This window comes from Caloenas nicobarica, chromosome 16 (assembly GCF_036013445.1).
Source record: "Caloenas nicobarica isolate bCalNic1 chromosome 16, bCalNic1.hap1, whole genome shotgun sequence".
In the NCBI taxonomy this organism is placed as follows: domain Eukaryota; kingdom Metazoa; phylum Chordata; class Aves; order Columbiformes; family Columbidae; genus Caloenas; species Caloenas nicobarica.
The window spans coordinates 4,924,710-4,944,610 of NC_088260.1; the positions used below are offsets into that span (position 1 = coordinate 4,924,710).

General features: G+C 51.5%; 2 protein-coding genes across 2 annotated transcripts; both read left to right on the forward strand.

Moving 5' to 3' along the window:
- The first annotated feature begins 7,515 nt into the window (after positions 1 to 7,515).
- Positions 7,516 to 15,133, forward strand: LRRC43 (leucine rich repeat containing 43). The gene is made up of 12 exons (XM_065646729.1): positions 7,516 to 7,611; positions 7,687 to 7,962; positions 8,534 to 8,644; positions 8,763 to 8,902; positions 9,501 to 9,739; positions 10,498 to 10,676; positions 11,059 to 11,182; positions 11,286 to 11,425; positions 11,586 to 11,675; positions 11,960 to 12,166; positions 12,647 to 12,734; positions 14,973 to 15,133. The coding sequence occupies exons 1-12, from the start codon at positions 7,516 to 7,518 to the stop codon at positions 15,131 to 15,133; spliced, it is 1,851 nt and encodes a 616-aa protein (XP_065502801.1).
- Positions 15,134 to 15,562: 429 nt separating this feature from the next.
- B3GNT4 (UDP-GlcNAc:betaGal beta-1,3-N-acetylglucosaminyltransferase 4) lies at positions 15,563 to 17,305 on the forward strand. The gene is given in 4 exon segments (XM_065646635.1): positions 15,563 to 15,622; positions 15,625 to 15,782; positions 15,927 to 15,954; positions 16,160 to 17,305. Coding segments are annotated over 4 exon segments (1,392 nt in total).
- Positions 17,306 to 19,901: the final 2,596 nt, after the last annotated feature.

The following is a 19,901-nucleotide window of genomic DNA, read 5'->3' on the forward strand; positions in this document are numbered from 1 at the left end:
AGTGAAAGGTAATAGATGAGTGAAAAGAGGGATTTTATTTTAAAATCATTGCACGAGAGTTGATGCTGCTTAATCTCATCTTTGCGATTGGTGGCTTTGATTTAATATAGTTTATGAGAACTTTTTATGAGTCAGGCCTGTGGTTCCAGGAGAAGGTATAGCAGTTTTCTTACTCTGTGTTTATTTGTTTTAGTATCTCTAGCTTGATCTCGCATAAAGCATTTCAGTAGAAAACAGGGATTCTTCACTGCTATTTAAGCAGTGATAAACCAACACTTGAGCCTGACTTCACTCTTGACCAGGCATACAAACACCAATGTTACTGCAGTGATGCTATCGAACTGCTCTGGGAGGGAGCTGTGGCTGACAAGCACTGTTTCTTTACTACTGATTTTATGGTGATTTCAGCGAGGCTGGTATAACTGTAGCTGATGTGCCAAAAACCAATTATTGAAATGGCTTATGTTTGTGGCTGATTCTGCTAACCCTTGAACAACACCAAAAGTGGACCTACGTTTACTCTGTGGAAATTACGCCAAGTGAAATCACTGCTGTAAGGGAATTGGCACTTCAGCTCAGGGCTGTCTTTATGTGTAAAAGAAGGGGAAATGATGCTTGCTGGATTTTTTTTTTTTTTTTTTTTTTTTTTTTTTACCCTATGTTTGCTCTCAGGAGCTCTTCTGTGCCTAGTCTCATCCCTGAGGACTTTTTCCTCCTGAGGCTGCTCATCACCAGGAGGTGGGCAGGCAGTGAATAGCTGGGTGCTGGGAAGTTCCCTGTGTGCAAACACAAAAGAGTCCTTGTTGTCACTCGGATTGATCTTTAACATGTTCCTATCTCAGAATAAGGTGTGTGTATCGCAAACCGCAACATCTTTCCATCACAAAATGGAAACAAACACACAGAAGATTAGACTCATCGTGTCCCTAAGTCCTGCTGCTGCCTGCCCTTTTGACACTTCTTACAAAGCCCTTCTGTGACTCCTCCATCTCAACTGTAAATTCCTCATAGGCCTTGAAAGCCAACAGCTTCATTTTCTGTCAGGGTAAATGAGGAACTGCATGTCAAGAACCCCCTCACTATCGCAGCAGAGATGCAGCACATGGTGCAGGTGTATCCCCCAACTTCCAGCCCTCCAGGGCTGAGGAGGATTTATCTGAGCCCTGACAATCCTGCAGCAGGAGAACTATGGATCTGCAGATGTTCCCGCACTGTTCTGTCTGGGGCTGGCAGCCTTCTCCTCTTGAGAGTGACTCGGTGAATGCTCAGGTCATGTTTTGAGAATCTCTGAGCTTCAGGGTGAGCTTTTGAGCACTCTGCCTCAGGGCTGAGCAGCAGAGGTCGTGAGAATCTCTTGCAAAGGAAGCCACACAAGCACCTCTGCGTTAGGGCTAATGCTGGCTCTCGAGTCTTTACTGCACAGACCAAGCTCAGTCATCCAACATGCGGCTCTAACCTGTTTAATATCCCTGCCTTTTCTGAAGCTGCCCTGTCTTCTTGGAGAAGTGGGAAGGGCTCTTCAAAGAAGCAGCCCCGACATCTGGCTGAGGTTGAAGGGACCCGACTATCAGAATAGACAAAAGGACAGTAACTGAGCAGCCCCACATCCAGAGGCTGCCTACAGAACCTAAACAAACTCCATCTGACAACATTAGTGGCTGCTATAGGAGCTTGCAGAAATGAGCATAAGGCAGATGTCAGAAGTGCTTTAGTGGTGCAGTTGTGTCACTTTGGGCATCAGACTGTCCGCAGTCACTGTTTCTGTCTCACACAGGCATGCACTTACACTCTTGTTCTGACTCCTTGGTCATCGCTTCCTGACCTCAGCCCTTTGAAGTCTGATGTTCTGCTGCCAGCCTGCCTGCCCTGCTGCTCCCAAACGCTTGTGGCAAAGCCCGATTCTCTTGCAAGCACATGTGAGGAGAACAGCAGCTCGCCACAGCTTTGCATAAGCCTGTGTCTCCCCATTTCAGGTGTGCATCCCGTGTGGGTGGACTCCAGTTCTCCAGGTGAGCTGAGTCTGCAGGGCTGGCATGACAATTCTGTGCCGCCATGGGAAGAACAACTCTCTTCTTTTTTTCAGATTGCTCTTCCCATGACGTGAATTGGGACAGACCATCTGACTCACCTTAGCATCTTGTTCGAACTTCTGAGGAAATCTGTTTCCAAGGAAAACACTTTCATGTAGCTATTTACATATTCAGAAGGTGAAAGAAAAGAGGTGCATGACAGAGAAAACCACAGGGAGCAGCCCTGTCTAATCCTCTGGTTCAGTAAGGTTTAAGTGGTTTGTGTCAACCACTGGAGATGGTGATGTCTAAGCCCTCAGGATGTAAACGTCTTCCTGCTTGTAGTGGTTTGCTGACCCTACCTGGGAAGGTCAGCAGATGTTGCTCCTGCCCTGGGGATAAGCCCATCCCCAGCCAGTGATGCTGGTGCTCCTGGACCGTTCGAGTGTCTCTGTTACCAGCTCAGCCACGTTTCGGTGCCGTGGTCGAGTCTGAGCTGCTGCTGGCCGTGAACCATGAGAACTTGTAAACCCAAACCAGACTCTGGAGCTGTGATGCAGAAACTGCAAGAATTGAGCCAGAGGTGGGAGCCGCTTAGAAAACAATTTACCCACTGGTGGATCCAAACGAGAAATCGCTTGGGGTCTTAAGAAACAAAATCGCTATGAATGAAAATGGACGGGAAAGGAGGACATGTGCTGTTTCTAATATCTTTAACACAAGGACCAGAAACAACTAGTGAATTTGCTGTTTAATAAAACACTAAGTGTTCAATGCAAAAATATTGTAAGAAAGAATGACATAGTAAAACAAGAATCCAGCAATATTAGTCTTATTTAATCTCATTTTAATTAAATTCCAGGTTTTATCCAAATATAATGACAGAAAATTAGTAAAACCATTCACCTACAATATATCATTCTTCCCTTTCAGTATTAAAATATAAAAGTTAAAAATCTGAATAAATACATATAAACTGTATAATCACTTAAATTTATAAAAATGGATGTATTACATAAATTCATAAATATGATTCACTAGCAAAGAAAGAAGCATGAAATCAGTCTACTAACAACTTTTCTTTTGAAAAAATAATTACAAGATAAAAATATAAATGACATTAAAATGACTGAAATCATGCTTTCCTGTTTGCTTATTTATATAATGATTGGTTAATTAAATCACCTTGAGTTACATCAGTCCATCCTTTTTATATGCTGTTGCAAATAAAACAGTATAAATAGTTTTATAATAAATACAATCAATAACTTAAGGCATTCATCCTTTAAATATTAAATTAAACTAGATTATATATTATAATATGTAGACTAGCAAGTACATTATCGGTGTTGTTCCTGGCATCACACTGATCACATAACTACTGGTAGGTCACATTTTGCCAAGTCTCTCGTATCTTGAAGTTATTTTTTTCATCCTGGCATATTACATTTCTGCTGAAGAGTAAATTTTTCTCGTCTTTTGCATAACTTGTTCGTATTTCTGTAAAACTTGCCAGATGTACGTCTGCTTCCCCGCCATGTCCATGCTCTGGACCTGACTGTGATCCACCTCCTTGTTCTGGCAGCTGTGAAGCGCGGCTCCTTCACTCACTGTCACATTCAGCTGATTGATATTTGCATCGACAGACGAAGTTAAATTCTTACCACAGATTAATTCTATATCGCTTCTTACATTTTGCAAAATGTTGTAAAAAACATGGAAAACGCAGCAATCTGCCTCAAAAGCTGGGCATTCAGGTATTTTCTTCACCATCTCTTTGGCCTGGGAGTCAGCCATTAGCCAGCTCACCATTTGGGGCGTTACAGAGATACACATATTCTGTAGGGGAGGAAGAGGACAGAGAAATTATTAATTTTTTAGTTCGCATCTTTCCTGGTAGTTGCTTCACATTCGGATGTCTGGGTACATACACACCTACCTTTCAGTTTGTGTGTGCTTGGGGGTTTTTGTTGTTGTTCAGTAGCTCTACTAACACCTACAGTCCTTTTATTGAGCAGGTATTGCACACTATCTGTGGCTATAATTGTGCAGAACTTACTGTCTTAATAGCCTGTTTAGCTTTGTTTTCAACTTTTCTAAATTTTTTTTTTTTTTTTGGCATATGGGTAAAATTTACTCATGCAAGAGATTTGCTTTGCGCTGAGGAGGTTTTCATCTGTTTCAGCAGAGGTGGTTTTGATTTCAAGAATGAATTCTGGGGAAATGTTTACATTGATTTTTATCAATGTACTATTAGGAACGCGTTCCCAGTAATTGATATTCATCTGAAGCACTGACGCTTGGGTTCAGTGCACGTTTTACCAACTCCAAGGAACGGATGGGCTGAGCAGGATTTTCAGCAGGAGTGCTCCTGACTGCTCTAGTGCTAGGATCAGATCAAAGACCAAGGCAATTCTCTCGGTGTTTCTAGCGTTTCATCCAAAAAGATGCCAGCCTCAAGCCCAGCGTGACTCAGGAGACCGAGAAGGAGCAACACATTTAGTTTGGAGGATCACATCTCACAGCTGGCTGAGGCGACGCTGCCCCAGCTTTCCCCAGCTGTCCTAGACATTGCTCCAACTCCGTCCTAAACGAATGCAAAGTGCTTTCCTTCATGTATGGAATACAGAGAAGAGACACGAATATTTCTTATAGTCTTTCTAGTGTTTTATAATAATTCAAGAGATTTCTCCACACACATAGACACAGCAAATACAAAATAATACACTTACGTAGTTTTTAAACAAGGTAGTCGCTTTCATTTCTATTATTGATGCTAAGGGCTTTATTCTGGTAGTAAAATGCTTCTGCCTGTGTCCCGTAGTAGTTTTGCTTTCTTCTGAGATGGCTGTTGGTGCCAAGGAGCCCAAAGAAACCAGTGAACAGAAGAGGAAGATTGCAAACCTGTTGATCTCTGCATTCAAATGAAGAGTGGGGAAAAAAAAAGAATACAGTGATCGGTCTCAAGCACCTACATCATTTTTGCAAAACTTCCTGGTTTTGTGCAACGTGCTGAATTTACAAAGTGTATAGATGTTAAATAACTGAGCCTAGTGATGAACATCCGCCAGTGCACCCCTACAACCCGTAGCAAGGTTGAGTCGCACCCACCTGCTCGGCGTCTCATGGCGGGCTGGGAGGGCAGCGGACTTGGCCGAAACCTCGCTGGATGTCGGTGCTCAAGCTGCTGGTTGCCTGGAGTGCTGTAGATGTGGACGGCCAAGCTGTGTTTAAGTACCGTGGAGCTGTGCGTCAGCGGCTCCTCCATGAGGTTTTTTTGTGGGTGACAGTTTGGGGTTTTTTTCTTTTTTGGAAGATTACATCAAAAGTTGGTTCAAGTGCATCTTCACTGATAGTGATCTAGATACAGTTTCAAACTGAAACAAATGGTGTCCCGTGTCATCTAGTTGACTAGGAGTTCAGGATGCTTGGCTTGGCCACCCCATCTAAATCCTTGGGATCTCCAAAATGTAGGATTTAGAACATAAGCTCCGTTGTGTTTTTAAGAAAAGATGATTGGAACATGCAAGCACATTACTGATGTCCAGGACCCCACCTCCCCATCTCTGTCACCCTTCTCTCTAACTCCCCTGAGACTGTTTTCTATTTCCAATAACTAAGTGCAGGAAATTCTTACACACACCAGAACAGAGAAAAATCGTTCCTGGGATTTACGAGTATGTGGCTGTGATCAGAAGACCTGCAGAACTACCGATAGTTTAGGACAGAAAGGAGGGCAGAGGAAACCCCTAGGAACATAGCATTGTGAAAATGCAGAGTGACACATACACACCTCTGTGACAAAAGGTATACCTGGAAGGTAGTCAGAGATTCAAAGATGAATGCGTCTCAAATCACCAGAAAACTTTCAAGGAACAACAGGTCAGTGTCAATAACCAGTTCTGTTTTCCGTGTGAAATAATCTCTGAAAATAAAAAGCTTGGTGTGCACATGAACTCCTCTGAAGTGCCTGGGACTGGCACAAGGACTGATGCCCAAGGCTTGGAATGGGAAGGGACATTTCCCCTGTGCCATGTTGTACTCAGGTCCCGCCAGCCTGCAACTTCAGGCCTCGGTGCTTGAAGCCACAATAATGGAGATTCACAAACTGAACGTGGTTCTGCCACGTGCCGCGAGGGAGCCCCGGGCAGCCAAGCAGAAGGATGCGGCCATTCCATGGGGACGCATTTCTTCTTGCATGATCCGTGTTCCCAGGTGCCAAATAATGCAAAGCAGAAGGAGTTATCATGGGCTGTAGCGTCAGGCAGCAGATAGAACAGCAGTGTGCTGGAGAAGAACCACAAAAGAGCAGCTCTGACAGATGCGTTTTTTATTTGAGGTTTTTATTATTGCCTGGGGGTAAATGGAGAGAGATGTTTCTCTGTGCAGGATTTTCTTTAGGAACATGCCTGCAAAGACAGTGATGGGTACAGATGGCTCCTTACAGGCAGAAGGGTGGACAGACAAGGAATCGCAGCCAGTCTTACCCAAGAGCAGGAAGCATCTCTGTGCAGCACCAATGGCAATGGGGCCCAGTTATTTGTAACAAAAAAGAAAAATGGCATTCTTACAGCTTGGCTCTCCCACAAAACACGATTCAACCACTGTCAGTGCTTTCGTGTAGATTTTTGGAAGATTTGACTCCGTTTTCTACTGAGCTGAGGACAGCGGTTTGCCTGGTCATTCCATTCCAGGGCACGCCGCTGTCTCTCGGTGCGTACATGCTCTGCACATCCTTTCCAATCTGAACACAGCTGTGATAAGCTGCTGAGCTGATAAGGTTGCAAATCGGCATCCGTCCTGTAAAACCCGACTCAAGTGGAAGGTCAGCTTTCCACCACGTAATTAATTTAGTGAAGTTTTGCTGACACAGGCTGCTCTGTAGGCTCCCTAAAATGGAATTTGTAGCCATTGCCTCGACACCTATCGCCGGAAAAAGCAAATAAACCTCAGAGCGCAGAGGGAGACCTGAATCTGACCCGAGACAGAGCTGTGGCTTTTGTTCCTGGGGCTCATCTACTTTTTCCAAGTGTAGGAGCCGGTATTTTAATCTGTGAACTTTGTTTTCCGATGGCCTTGCGCTGTTGTGGTGGTAGCAAGTGAGTGAACAGCAGTGCTTTTACAGCAAACTGATAACCTGACTGCTTCCTCCCCGAAACCTGAGTGACACTCAGGATGTAGATGAGTGAAATGGCAAATGCCATGCCACAGGTCCTTGGCCAGGGGACTGGGCTGATGCTGCACCCTGGAAACGCTGCACGAGGCCGCCAGCTCTTTCCCCGGTCGGGGACAGCCCCAAGAGCCCAGGGCGAGATCTGAAAAAGCCAGGGATGTATTCCCAGCCTGAGGAGCTTGGTGCTGTTCCAGGCTCGCTCCACAGCCCTGAGTGCAGAGCCTGGTCCCCGGGGCACCCGCGTTGGTCCCCAAGGCATCCGCGTCCCTGCCATCTCCTAGCGACAGGGACGCTGCCACAGAGCCAGGGAATTCCCTGCTGGCCTGGGTTTGAATGGCAGAATGCGGCCACTGCAGCTTCTCTGCTGCTTTTCAGGAGCACCTGGGGCGCCTGGGACTGCAGGACTTCCCCTGTGGCTTTGGCAGCTGGGTAGGGGACGCAGGGGCCACAGCCGTGGCGGGGTCTGCAGGGCTGTCACTGTCTCTCCTCTCTCCCTTTCTGCAGAACAAGTCCCACTTTGATGCACGCACGAGACCCCACGGAGGCCGGCTGGGGCTGGGGACGCAGCCCACAGGGCAGGAGGAGGCTGTGCCGCTGGGCGAGGAGAGCCCCGAGGCGCTGGTGGAGCTGCTGAGGGGCCCGCGCAGCCCCTGGGCTCGGCCGCCGGCCTGCGGCCCCCAGGACCAGCACCTGCGGGAAACAGCCGTGCTGACACCTGAGCTCGTCTGCGGCTCAAATATCTTCCGGATCTTCACGTCCCTGCGGATCACCGGCAAAGGAGTAAGTGCAGCTGCTGGGGCCCGTAAAGCCACTGATCTCCGGGCCAGGAAACCGTGTCATAGAATCAGAGAATCATTTTGGTTGGAAGAGACCCTTAAGATCATTGAGTCCGACCATAACCTAACTCTGGCACTAACCCATGTCCTTAAGAGCCTCATCTATACGTCTTTTAACCACTTCCAGGGATGGTGACTCCACTGCTTCCCTGGGCAACCTGTTCCAATGCCCAACAGCCCTTTCTGGAAGAAATGTTTCCTAATATTCAACCTGAACCTTCCCTGCCACTACCTGAGGTTGCTTCCTCTCATCCTGTCACTTGCTACTCAGGAGAAGAGACCAACATCCTGTCTTCCTGCTGAGAAGGAAAACATCTTGGGAGAAGGACACCTTCCCCATCCTGAGGTCTTCCTGGATGCTACTAATGCAGCTGCGGTAGAGCTGCTGCCCTGCCCCATAGCCTGTTGCGCTAATCTGTGTTACACGTATGTCACGTGGATCAGCGCTACGTGTCCATGTCACCTTGGCCACCAGCTGGCTCAGGGGAGCGTTGGCCAAACCCAGCTCTCTGCAGGTGGAGGAGGTGGATGAGGGTCTGTTGCAGTTACAACAGCTGGAGGAGCTCATCCTCAGCGCCAACCGAATCAGCAGGATCACCTCAGCCAACCTGCCCCGGACACTGAAGGTGAGCGTCCTTGTGACAGCGGGGTGGGGAGGGAGGTCCCATCTGCGAACAAAGCTTGAGGAAGTGCCAGGAACAGCTCGTTGCAAAGGGTGTTTATTGTTCCCTCTGTCCCGGGCAGGTCCTGGAGCTCTGCTGCAACGCCGTGGCCGATCTGCGGGGCCTGTGTGCTCAGCCTCCTCCGGACCTGCAGCACTTGGGGCTGGGATACAACCGGCTGTGCGGCCCTTCGCAGGACAAGTACCTCACTGCGCAATTCTGGTAACGCCACAGGCTGAACGTGGGGTCCTGAAAGGGGGTGGGCAGATGTCAGATGACCTCAAGCCGTCAGGGTGGTCCATGTTAAAAAACAACAGCCCTTCAGCAGAGTTGTTTCTTTGCTCTGTGTCCAACGCCCGTGCAGAGCGCTCTGTCTCCGTTCGCTGTCTTCTGTCTCATGCTTAGAGGGTGTCTCGGTCTGTAGCCAAGGTGTGGAATGGGGACATCGCCTGGGGACCTGCCCTGGCACCCTGTCCACTGCAGTTCCCGCGTCCCCGGGCAGCTTCGTTTTTCCATGCTCTTCCCAAATCTGCCCTGGGAAGGATCTAAAGCTTATGCTGCATCACCAAATGATGCAGTGAAGTGGTTAATGGATGCTAAAAGAACATGGCTTTGAGTTATGGTGCAGATTGGCAACGGACCATATGGCTCAGGAATTTGGAATTGGCCTCTTCACACTATACCATTGGATTCCCCAGTTTGACGTGGTTTGTGCTGGGGAAACACAATTTTTGTTTCTTTTTTTTGGCCCAGGGCAGTAGCTCTCTATCTTCAGATGGATGCTGTTTGCCTAACTTTCTTCTCTGGGTTGTCTCCTTAGGCCAAATCTTGTCTCCCTTGACCTGAGCTTTAACAACCTCACGGATCTGCTGGGGCTGGTCTCCCAGCTGTCCAGTCTGCAGAAACTCCGCGTCCTGCTGCTCCAAGGGAACCCGCTGGCTCTCATTCCCACTTACAGAGGCTTCCTCGTGGACAGCCTGCCCAAGCTCTCCATCCTCGATGACATCTACATATGGCCTGACGAGAGGCACCGGTTCCATGGTTTGGCAAGGCAGCCAGGTGAGCCTTCACCTTTGAACCTGTCCGTGCTGACCCTGTGATTCGGGAGGTGGTTTCACTGTAGTTGAGCTAGGAGTCCTCAGGGAAAACTCTGCATGAGTATTGACTTCCTTTTTGCCTAACTGCAAATGGAGATCTTTCTCTGTGCCTTTTTACCCCACTAGTACAAGTGGGTAGACAGGCAGAGGACCCTGCAGCAGTGTAATTGCAATCAAGGTAGTTTTAGCCTTAGTCAGGTCCAAAGATTGCAAGAACGACCTAATCCTAGCACTGCCTTGGTGTCATGGCCTGCCCTCATCTCTGCTTCCTAGACACTGTCTGGTTTCAGACTGCGCTTTTCCCTCTCGAGCTGCTGAAAGAGGAAACATCTCCACGGGAGAAGATGCTCACACGAGCGCTGCACTGTCAGCACGAAGCGGTGCCACCTCTGCGGTGCGGCATGTCCCCGGCTGGGACGAGGAGAGGGGCCTGGGGACACCCAGGGTGGGAAGCTCCTCTTAATGGCCCCTACTGAATGAGTTTATGCGCTGGATGTGCTCTTTGGAATCCAAGATGTTAACCAGGGAGACAAAGCAAACCGAGAGATGTTTGTGCAGCTGTGGAGTGACCCCATGTGGCAGTGGCTTGCAACAGCGTTAGCACAGGGAGGGATGCCAGCTGGTGGGACACGGCATTCCGGGGGCTTCTGCTTGCCCCGCACCTTCCTTGCTCTGGAAGGAGAACGCTGCAGCTTCATAGTAAGATTATCTTCCTTTTAGAGCTGATCAGGAGCGAAGTACGAGTGGCTGTGAGCATTGGGGAAATCAAGGGAGTCCCTGATCCCAGCGCCCGTCAGCAGCTGGAGGTCAGCTCCGAGTTTCCAGCGATCACCTACAGCTACTGTGTGACGTACGAGTTTGCAGAGGGAGAGGAGATGGAGGACAGCAGCAGCACCGAGGTTTGTGCTTAACCGAGCTCCTGCAAGCAACAGACAGCGGCAGGTCACAGCAAGGGGGACTTCACCTCCAGGCTGTGGAGTGAGGCTGTTCGTAATGGAGCCGGTGTGGGCAGCAGCAGTGCTGGGGACAGAATTCACATGTGGGCAGATCTTGCAGGACAAGTCCCTGCTGCCCACGTTCCCTGTCCCTCTCAGGGAGCCCCCGCTGCTCTGCGCAGGGGGTTGCATTTACAGCCCCTCTCCTGCAGCAGACCCCGTCCCTGGTGACCCTTCTTCCAATGACGAGGGTGGTCTGGGGAAGGGGATTTTGGAGGCGGCTCTGCCCGCTGGTCCTGCAAATACAGACAGACATACTCCGCCAAGAGATCCCTCTCTGTTTTAGGTAACAAAAATCCATCAGAGTCCTGTGGTAGCCACTCTGGACGTGGACAGCTCTGCTCAGGACACAGGAGAAACAAAGGGCCAGCAGGAGCCTGCAGCCATGGAGGAGCCCAAGGCCCACTCTGGTAATGAGGAATTACAGGTTGACACCAGTCATGTCCCAGGGGCTGTCCCTGTCCTTGGGAAGGAGAGTTCTCTCCTCAATAACTTTTTTGTGTCCGTACACAGCAAAGGTGTTTGTCACCCCTGGAAAGCCCTGGGCAGACACCATCGACTGCAGCTACAGGAAGGAGCACACTGCCAAGGACTTAGTAGGGCTGAAGTCCTACCTGGCAGCTGGAACGATCATCTCGGTCGTGGAGGAGAAGGTGAGTATGTGGCAGCGCTGGGTGAAAGGGGAAAGAGCTGCTGGGAGGCCCTGCAGTGGGATTGTGCTCCCTCTGGGAAGCGGCCAGGGATGGTGGTGACCTCAGACCAGGGTCCTCGAGCGTCCCAGCCCCTGGACTTCCAGCTCCTCTCTCCCGGCAGGTGCTCTCATGGCCTGTCGATGCCGATCCAGAAGAACCTGAAGTCACGAAGGGGAAGGCAAGACGGGGGACGCAGAAGAACAGTGCCAAGGTAGGGTTCTAGGAGAGAATAATGTCCAAATAACATCTGAGTTGCAAAAATAATGATGGGGGAACAAGGGTCCTTCTCCTGGGTCTGTTTGGTGTGTCAGAGAATCTTCCCTCCATCTCAGACCTCTCACCAAAGCCCCCGTTGCTGTGGGAGGGAGGCAGCAGTGGTTTTACACATATCTTGGTCAGGGTGCGGTGGTGGGCAAGGGGCTGGGTTGAGGTTGCTGCCTGATAAAGGGACCCCAGCCCTCTGCTGAGGTTTGTCCCCGTGCTGGTGCCCTGCAGGGTCCTGTGCCCAAGGACAAGCAGAAAAATAAGAAGCAGGAGACACCACGTGAACTTCGCAGTGATCCTCCCGTTCGGAGGACCCTGGGCACCAGGAGGGTGACCCTGGAGACCTTGCTGGCCACCGAGGACCTGGTGGCAACTGTGTGTGACTTTGGGATCCTGATCACCGAGCAGCCGCTGCAGCCACCCAATCTGGAGGAGAAGGTCAGGAGCAAGTCCTGGGGCAGAGGTTTAACGTGTCCTGCCCTGCAGCTGGCGCAAGCATCCCTCCTGTCCCTTAGTTCTCCTCTCCATAAAATGAGGCTGAAATAATCCTTCCTGAGCACCATCCATCGCTTCTGATATCGTTATTTGTTGTTGATGTTAGCAATGAGTAGTGCTACTTTTTATAGGCCAAGATTAAGTGAATAGATGAGTTTATTTTTCCATCTGAGAATGTGAAAGTAACCCCTTGTGCTTCCTCTTATGCTTACTCTCTCTCAGCACGGCAACACGCACCAGCTGTACTGACACTTTCTGTTTCCTGGATTCTCTTCTCCGAGCAGCCCCACTGCTTCCCCTCACCCCCTTCCTTTGCACTTTAAGTCCCAGTGACAGAACCCAGATGGCAATGGCTGTCACAGGACTGACTATGGCCAATGAATTTCAACGCAGCCTAAAATGTGGAAACATCTCTCTCCGCAGGACAAGAAAAAAGGCAAAGACAAGGGCAAAAAAACGAAAGCAGAGAAAGAAAGTCAGGCCAGGCGGAAAACCACGGCATTTGCCAAAGGTGACGGAGACTGGAGCTGCTGGGCTGAGGGTGGCATGAGTGAGAGCAAACACCAGCGGTGCCCAGCTGGGAGGCAGCCGCGGGTCCCCAAGCCCTGCCAGCTCTGCCGAGCAGGCGCTTACTCACATCCTGAGCATCGGGCTGTGAATACATCCATTGACTGCGCGGGCTGGAGGATTAGACACACGCCCGGACACTTTATTGAATTGGTGTCTGAACAAGCACTAAGCATGGGCTGCCAGCTGTCCCGGGAGCGACACACACCTCTCAGCTCTGCGCGCAAGGGGAGAAGGGCAAGGCAGATTTTGGGGTGAGAGATGTGCTGCCCAACGTGCCGGCTGCCGAATGTGGCCGGTGGTGTGCGCCGGCAGCAGAGGGCGGCACTATCTGGGATGCATAATAGGGTCCTCATCTGTTTCCAGCTCACATCTCAAAGCGCTTTGTAGGGGGGATTATTGTTCTTTCTGGCTTAGAGATGAGATGCACAGAGAGCCCCAGGTGCCCCAGCCAGTGCATGGCGGGGCTGGGAGCAGACCCTGGCCTGCTGTCGCCCATGAAGAGACCACCCTGACCCCTGATGGGTGTCCCCTGCCTCCCCAGTGCACAGCTCGTGGTCTGCTCAGCCAGCAGCATTGCTTAAACCACTGGAGACAAATGTCACCCTGCTTTTTTTGCAGGCTGTTTTTCCAGCAATCTTGTTTTGACTACAAAAATAGCAGTGCCAGCACATCGGAGGGGTAATGCAAGAGCAGGAGGAAGCTGGGGGGAAGGGGTGGCAGGGCGATGCTGAAAACCTGCTCATGAGTCGAGGGGAGCACGGAGCGGGCCAGGCCTCCGCAGCGCCACGTGGAGCTGCCAAGGGAGCCTTCAGTCCCCGCTCTAGCATCAGATTTAGTCACTAATTTAAGAGAGCAATTAACCCCCTTCCCCAAGAGCTCCGGGTTGCTTTTCTATGCCCTGCCACCCATGGCGAGGTCCCCATCTCAGAGCCCTGCAGTCCTAGGCTTTGTCTGTGCTCGAGGAAGGCTCATGGCCTTCCCAGCTACCTGAAAAGACAAAAAATCCTTGAATTATTGTTCCCCACAAGAAGATGTGTGTTAGCAACATACGCTCAGGCTGTTGCTGAAGCTGGGAGCTGCTGTCAAACAACTGCAGGTTAGCAGTGGTGTTTTTTATTTCCTTTCTGCCCCAGTGCCTGTGGTCAGTGTGCATGCAGGAGGTCTTTCCTTCAGCTTGAGTGAGAATGAACCCTTTCTGCAGGGGCTTGTGTGGCTGGAGATGGTGTTGGGTGCACAGAAAGCCACTGCTGCTGCAGGAAACCCAGAGCGATTAGAAGATTGTGCTTAGTTTGGTGTCCCCTTCTGCCTGTGCAGGTGGAGGCTGGCTGGCCGCGCAGCAAAGCCACCAAGTGCATATTTCGAAAAGATGATGCCTAAAAATCAGCTTCCCCCGCAGCCTGCTACACCCAGTGCCACAGTGTCCCGTGGCCGTGAGTCACAAGTACACCCTGTTTGCAGCTGGGGTGACAGACACGGCCGGGGGGACAGGTGGGGTGCTCGAGCGCTGCTGCACGCAGTGTCTGCAAGCCCGGGCTGCTCCGTGAGTCACCAAATCGGTCGTTTGGCACTTGCTCATCACCTGGGTACCACGTACCACGTGGAGCTGCAGCGGTGGCTGCGCTCCGAGGCGCAGGGAACGGCTCCCAGCCCCTGCCCCGCTGCAGCCGTGTGTCCAGCGAGGCTGCGGAGGGACCAGCTCTCTCACAGCCGGGAGCTGAGGCTGATTTGCATCCCTCAGTCGGCAAATGCACACAAATAATAAGTCTTCTCAGAGGAACTGGGATCCCTTCCAAGCAGCTCAAAGAGGAAAGGCAGCAAGCTTTGTCTTGAGCAAACATTCTGCCCAGACATTGAAGGATGTTGTCAGAAGTAGTCTCACGTAGGTCTCATTTTACCCCACACTTGATGTTCCAGGATCCTCGAAATGATTTATTTCTTCATCTCTCTTTTTCTCCTGGGATGTATAGAGGAGTTTAACAACAAAAAACAAAGTAGCACCCAAATTCATTGCCTGCTTAAAGATGCTTTTTGGGCTTCTTACCCAAAGTCGTATTCAAATAGGTTTTCCCTCAAGGCCTGGAAGTCTGTGCTAACGCAGTGGACACAAGCCCCCCACACACTGCTGCTTTTAGGGTGATTTATTGTGTCAAGACAGTGACAGATTTACTTCTTTCCACAGGAAAAGGAAAAAAGAAAGACCCCGCTGAACTGGAGGAAGGTCAAGTGCTCCAGCCAGTGCCACTGACAGTTCAATTCCAGATGCAGCTGCTTCGGTGGCCCTGGGCAGCCGACACCCAGAGCCGGGAGAGCACGGCCATGCCGGTGGGGAAGGCTCCGTGACGCAGCTGTAGCAAAACAGTGAGTGGAAAATAAAACCCATGGGGACGCTGCGTGGATCCTTGTTCAGCTGAATCTCCAGGGCTGGGAGCTGGGCCTTTGTGGTTGTTTGGGGGCTGCAGCTGAGCTTCTGCAGGAGCTGCAGTGTGCAGGGGCTGGTGTGCAAGGGGGTGTGCAATGCAAGTGTGCAGGGGGTCTGCAATGTGCAGGGTGGGTGTGCAATGGGTGGCGTGTAAGGGTGGGTGTGCAGTGTCTGCGATGCAGGGGGTGTGCAATGTCCATGGTGCAGGGGGGGCTGTGCAATGTGTGGCATGTAAGGGTGGGTGTGCAATGTGCAGGGTGGGTGTGCAATGAGTGGCGTGTAAGGGTGGGTGTGCAGTGCCCGTGATGCAGGGGGTGTGCAATGTCCGCGGTGCAGGGTGGGTGTGCGATATGCGTGTGCAGGGGCTGTGCAATGTGCAGGGTGCAGTGCCCGCTGTGCAGCACCAGACGCACGCTGCTCCGGGTCCACAGTGACCGGTGCAACTCCCCCTCCGCCCGCGGGCGCCCCGGGAGCGGCGGGGCCGGGCAGGGCCGGGGGGCGGGGCCAGGCGGGGCGGGGCCGGACTCGGCTCCTCGGGCGGCGCGGAGCGGCGGCGGCTGCTCCCGGTGAGTCCCGGCGGCGGCTGCGCGGAGCGGGGCGAGGGGTTCGCACCGAGCGGTTCGCACCGGGCTCCGAGCCCCGGGCCGGGCGGGCTCTCCCCGGGCTGAGGGCGGGGCGGTTCCCCGCGGAGTCCCGAGCCCTCCCGGAGACGAGCAGCCGCCGTGCCCGGCACCGCGCTCCCGTCCTCACCGGCAGCACCTGGTCTCGGTGCGACACAAGAAACAACGGCGAAGGGAAACGCCGAGACCCGTCCCGGCGGCTCCCCGGGCTGGGTCGTGCCCTCCATCCCGGCGTGGCTGCGGGCGTGGGAGTGCGGCGAGCACGAGTGGGAAGCGTGAGTGTGCAGGGCTCATCCGTAACCGGCTTGTCTTCCTCCGACCGCACAGGGGCTGGGTTCTGCACCGGAGGCTGTCATGTATCCCAGGATTAAAAACCTCGCACTTTATGCCTTTTCAATCGTGCTGCTGGCGTGGGTTTTTTATATGAAGAAAGAGGCAAAGTTGGCAGTGTCGTCAGCAGACCCGAGCGTGGATGTAGTGAATCACAAACTGAAGTCTTTGGTGCTGGACAATGCTGAACCTGGCAAGTGTTTGCCAAACTTGACCCTTGCCAATTCTTCTCTCGCTCTGCCAGAGCTTCACCGTGTCTTTTTAACATACAAGCACTGCCGGAACTTCTCGGTCCTGCTGAAACCTTCCAGGTGTAGCAAAGAGACGTTCCTCTTGCTGGCAATCAAGTCTTCCCCGATCAACATAGACCGACGGGTGGCCATCAGGAACACATGGGGGAAGGAGGTCTCCATCGATGGCAGGCGCATCAGACTGGTGTTCCTTCTAGGGCGCTCAAACGCCAAAATCCAGGCACAGCCCCTGCACCAGCTGCTGGCTTATGAGAGCCAGGAGTTTGATGACATCTTGCAGTGGGATTTTATTGACAATTTCTTCAACTTGACCCTCAAGGAGCTGCATTTCCTCCGCTGGTTCGTGGAGGACTGCCTGCAGGCCAGCTTTGTGCTGAAGGGCGATGATGATGTCTTTGTCAACACTTACAACATTGTTGAGTTCCTCCGAGACCTGGACCCTGAGCAGGATCTCTTTGTTGGGGATGTGATCGCCAGTGCCCGGCCCATCAGGAACACCAAGGTGAAATACTTCATTCCAGAGTCCATGTACAGAGCCCCCTTCTATCCCCTGTATGCGGGTGGAGGGGGCTACGTGATGTCTAGAGAGACGGTGCGCCGCCTCCAGAGCACCGCAGAGGACATGGAGCTCTTCCCAATAGATGATGTCTTTGTGGGAATGTGTCTGGCAAAGCTGGCAGTGACCCCAAAGAACCACGCTGGATTTAAGACTTTCGGGATCCAGAGACCTTTCAATCCTTTTGATCCATGCTTGTACAAAGAGCTGATGATTGTTCACAAACTAAACCCAACCGAGATGTGGATCATGTGGACGCTGGTAAAGGACGACAGCATTAGGTGTGCGGTGTCAGTAACACACAACTACAGAAGGCGTTGGAGAAGAAGCTACTGAGGAGCACAGCAGGATCGTGACTGGTGACAGATACAGGGTATTTAAACTAAAAATCAGGTTGTGGTAGAAACATGTCCTCTACTAACAGACTGTACTTGAGCTGTAGGGGTTTGTTTTGCAGTGAGTGTGTTTCTGTCGGTGGGTTCCTGAAGCAGTTGGATTGTCAGGGGGTGGGGACGGGGCCGGTAGCTCGGTGAGACACGGTGGAGGGGACTCGGCTCGGTGCCTCCAGGCAGCCTGGAGCAGGAGGGAGTCACAGCCGCCACAGGGACGTGAGGGAGGTGCCACCTGCTATGGAGGCTCCGCAACACCAAGGCTGGTGTCTGACCGCCGGCCAAAATCAGCCTCGCGTAGGAAAACTGATGATGACTAATGGGTGACAGAGCACTTGAAATTACTTGAAAAGGTAGAAGAAAGGCCAGGTGTGTCCTGCTGGGTCCACTGCGACTCTGCTGTCCCAGGCCAGCAATCCCACAGGTCCTGCTGGGCAGCTGGAGAAAGGGAGTGGAGTGGAGCGGGGGAAAAAAGAAGCCTCAAAAATGTATTAACACAGCACGGTGATCCAAGGGACTGGGCTCCGACTCAAACCCATTGGATTTTACAGAAGTTTATTACAGGTTTACCTGCACTGGAAGCTTTTGCACAAACATTTTCTGATTGGGTCTGAGAGGAGCAATAATGTCTCGAATAATCACGGTGGTAGTTGCAGTGGCTGTAGCTTTTCCTGTTGTGTGGGAGGTGTTTGGGGTTTTTTTGTTGTTGTTGTAACGTTTGGTATAAATAAAATACAGTTTTGAAAAGTGTTTTCACAGGAGTATTCTTGGGTCTCCTGAAAGCTAAGAGAACTAAAAGCCAGAGAAGGCTGAGATCTGGTGCTGAGCATTTGCATTAAGGAGTCATTGATATTAAAGAGGATGAGGTTATGTGGAGATGGAAACTCACCACTTCCTTTGCCGTGAGCAGCTGCTGTTCTCTGCCCCTGTCCTGACAAGATGTATTGATATAGATGTGATTCATCTGTGAGTGCTCTGAAGTTACTAATTTGAGGAAAGATCAAATTTTTACAAAGCCTATCATCTTCAGAGTGCCTTTCTGCTGGATCAGAAGCTGCTATGCTGTGTTTGAGCAGGAAAAAGCAGCCTGGAAGCTTTAGCAAAAGGTGGCAGGTAGAGAGGAAGTGTCTGATTACAGAAATGGGAGCAATTTGTGTTGTGCTGTTGTCATTGTTGTCTCTTGTGTCAGCGGTCACCGCCCACCAGATGTGAGCTGGAGCATTCGGAGGTGCCGGGAAGCGCTTCCAGGAGGTTCTCGCGTGTCCTCCGAGGGCAGAGAGACCGAGGGCAGAGGGGTGACACTCTGGGGCAGGGTGGCTGTCCGGCCTTCCCGTGGGCGCTGCAGGGCTGAATGACCTCAGCCTGACAGACTCCAGGCAGCACTGCTGGTCTGTAGTCGATCCCTCGCTGCCTTGGCTGTGTGAAGCGCTGGCTGTAGTTCTGGCTTAGCCCCACAGCCTGAGCCAGGCTCAGGAACTGCCGCTCTCACGCGAGCTGTCTCTGTGTCAGATGCAAGTAGGCGTTTGTCTGAAAAAATTGCTTTTCCAAGGGGTGAGCCCTCGAGTGTGTGTGTGTGTGTGTGTGTCCGTCCTCAGTGTCGTCTTGTACAAGCTGCTACTGTGTCCTCTTGCTGCAGCCCTAACTGGGCTTAATTAGCTGTATTAGCTGGGCCTGAGAACTCGTCTACACATAATTTCAGATGCATTGGCTTTGTAAACAAGGCTGAGTATCAGCAGCAAAACCTGGTGTCTGGGCAGGGCTGCTTGTTGTAGAGGCTGGACAGAGCGAGTACTGCGGTACCCTGAGAACTGCTGTGGCAACATTTTGTGATCCACAAAATGATTCCAAATGCAAACTCAGTAACACAATGTAGAGCGTGATGTCACATCTGTTGCGGGCTGAGGTGTGTGGGCTCACTCCTGACAGGCAACTCGCGCTTACTAATAAAGTTGTGGGGCTCTTTTCCACTCCCTTTTGGAGGTGATACGGAGCCAGTTGTGCTCCTCACTCCCATTTTGATTTGTTTGAACTGGCTGGCCAGTTCATGTCACGTCTGATGGTCAGATACGTGCAGGGACAGCCTGTGTCTTGGGAAGTAAGAGCGTGGCGTACAGTGAAACAAGAAGTGGGGCAGCAAAGGGGCTGGGAGCAGGCTCAGAAAGGGGAAGAATGCGTCACTTTGCAGACTCCTGTACCAGTGCTCATCTGTCTGAAGCCTTATCTCTGCCACGCAGACATCCGAGCGTTGTGGCATCCTGAAAGGAACACGACTGGTATGTGCATTTGGGTGAGCGGCTTGGCAGAGGTTCTTCAACTGCAGCACATAACAAATCAGAGCCGTTGTGGTTAGAGGGTGACCTGAAGCTGCATTTTTGGCTTTTGAGGGTGTGGTTGTGCCACTGCTGCACATAATCCTCCCTTGATAGTGATTTTTCTTCCTAATGCTCCAACCCAAAGCTGTGTCTGGGACCTCCTGACATCGGCATCTTCCCGTGAGCTTGTATTCCAGACTGTGCTGCCCTCCTCGGGTACAGCAGCACCCA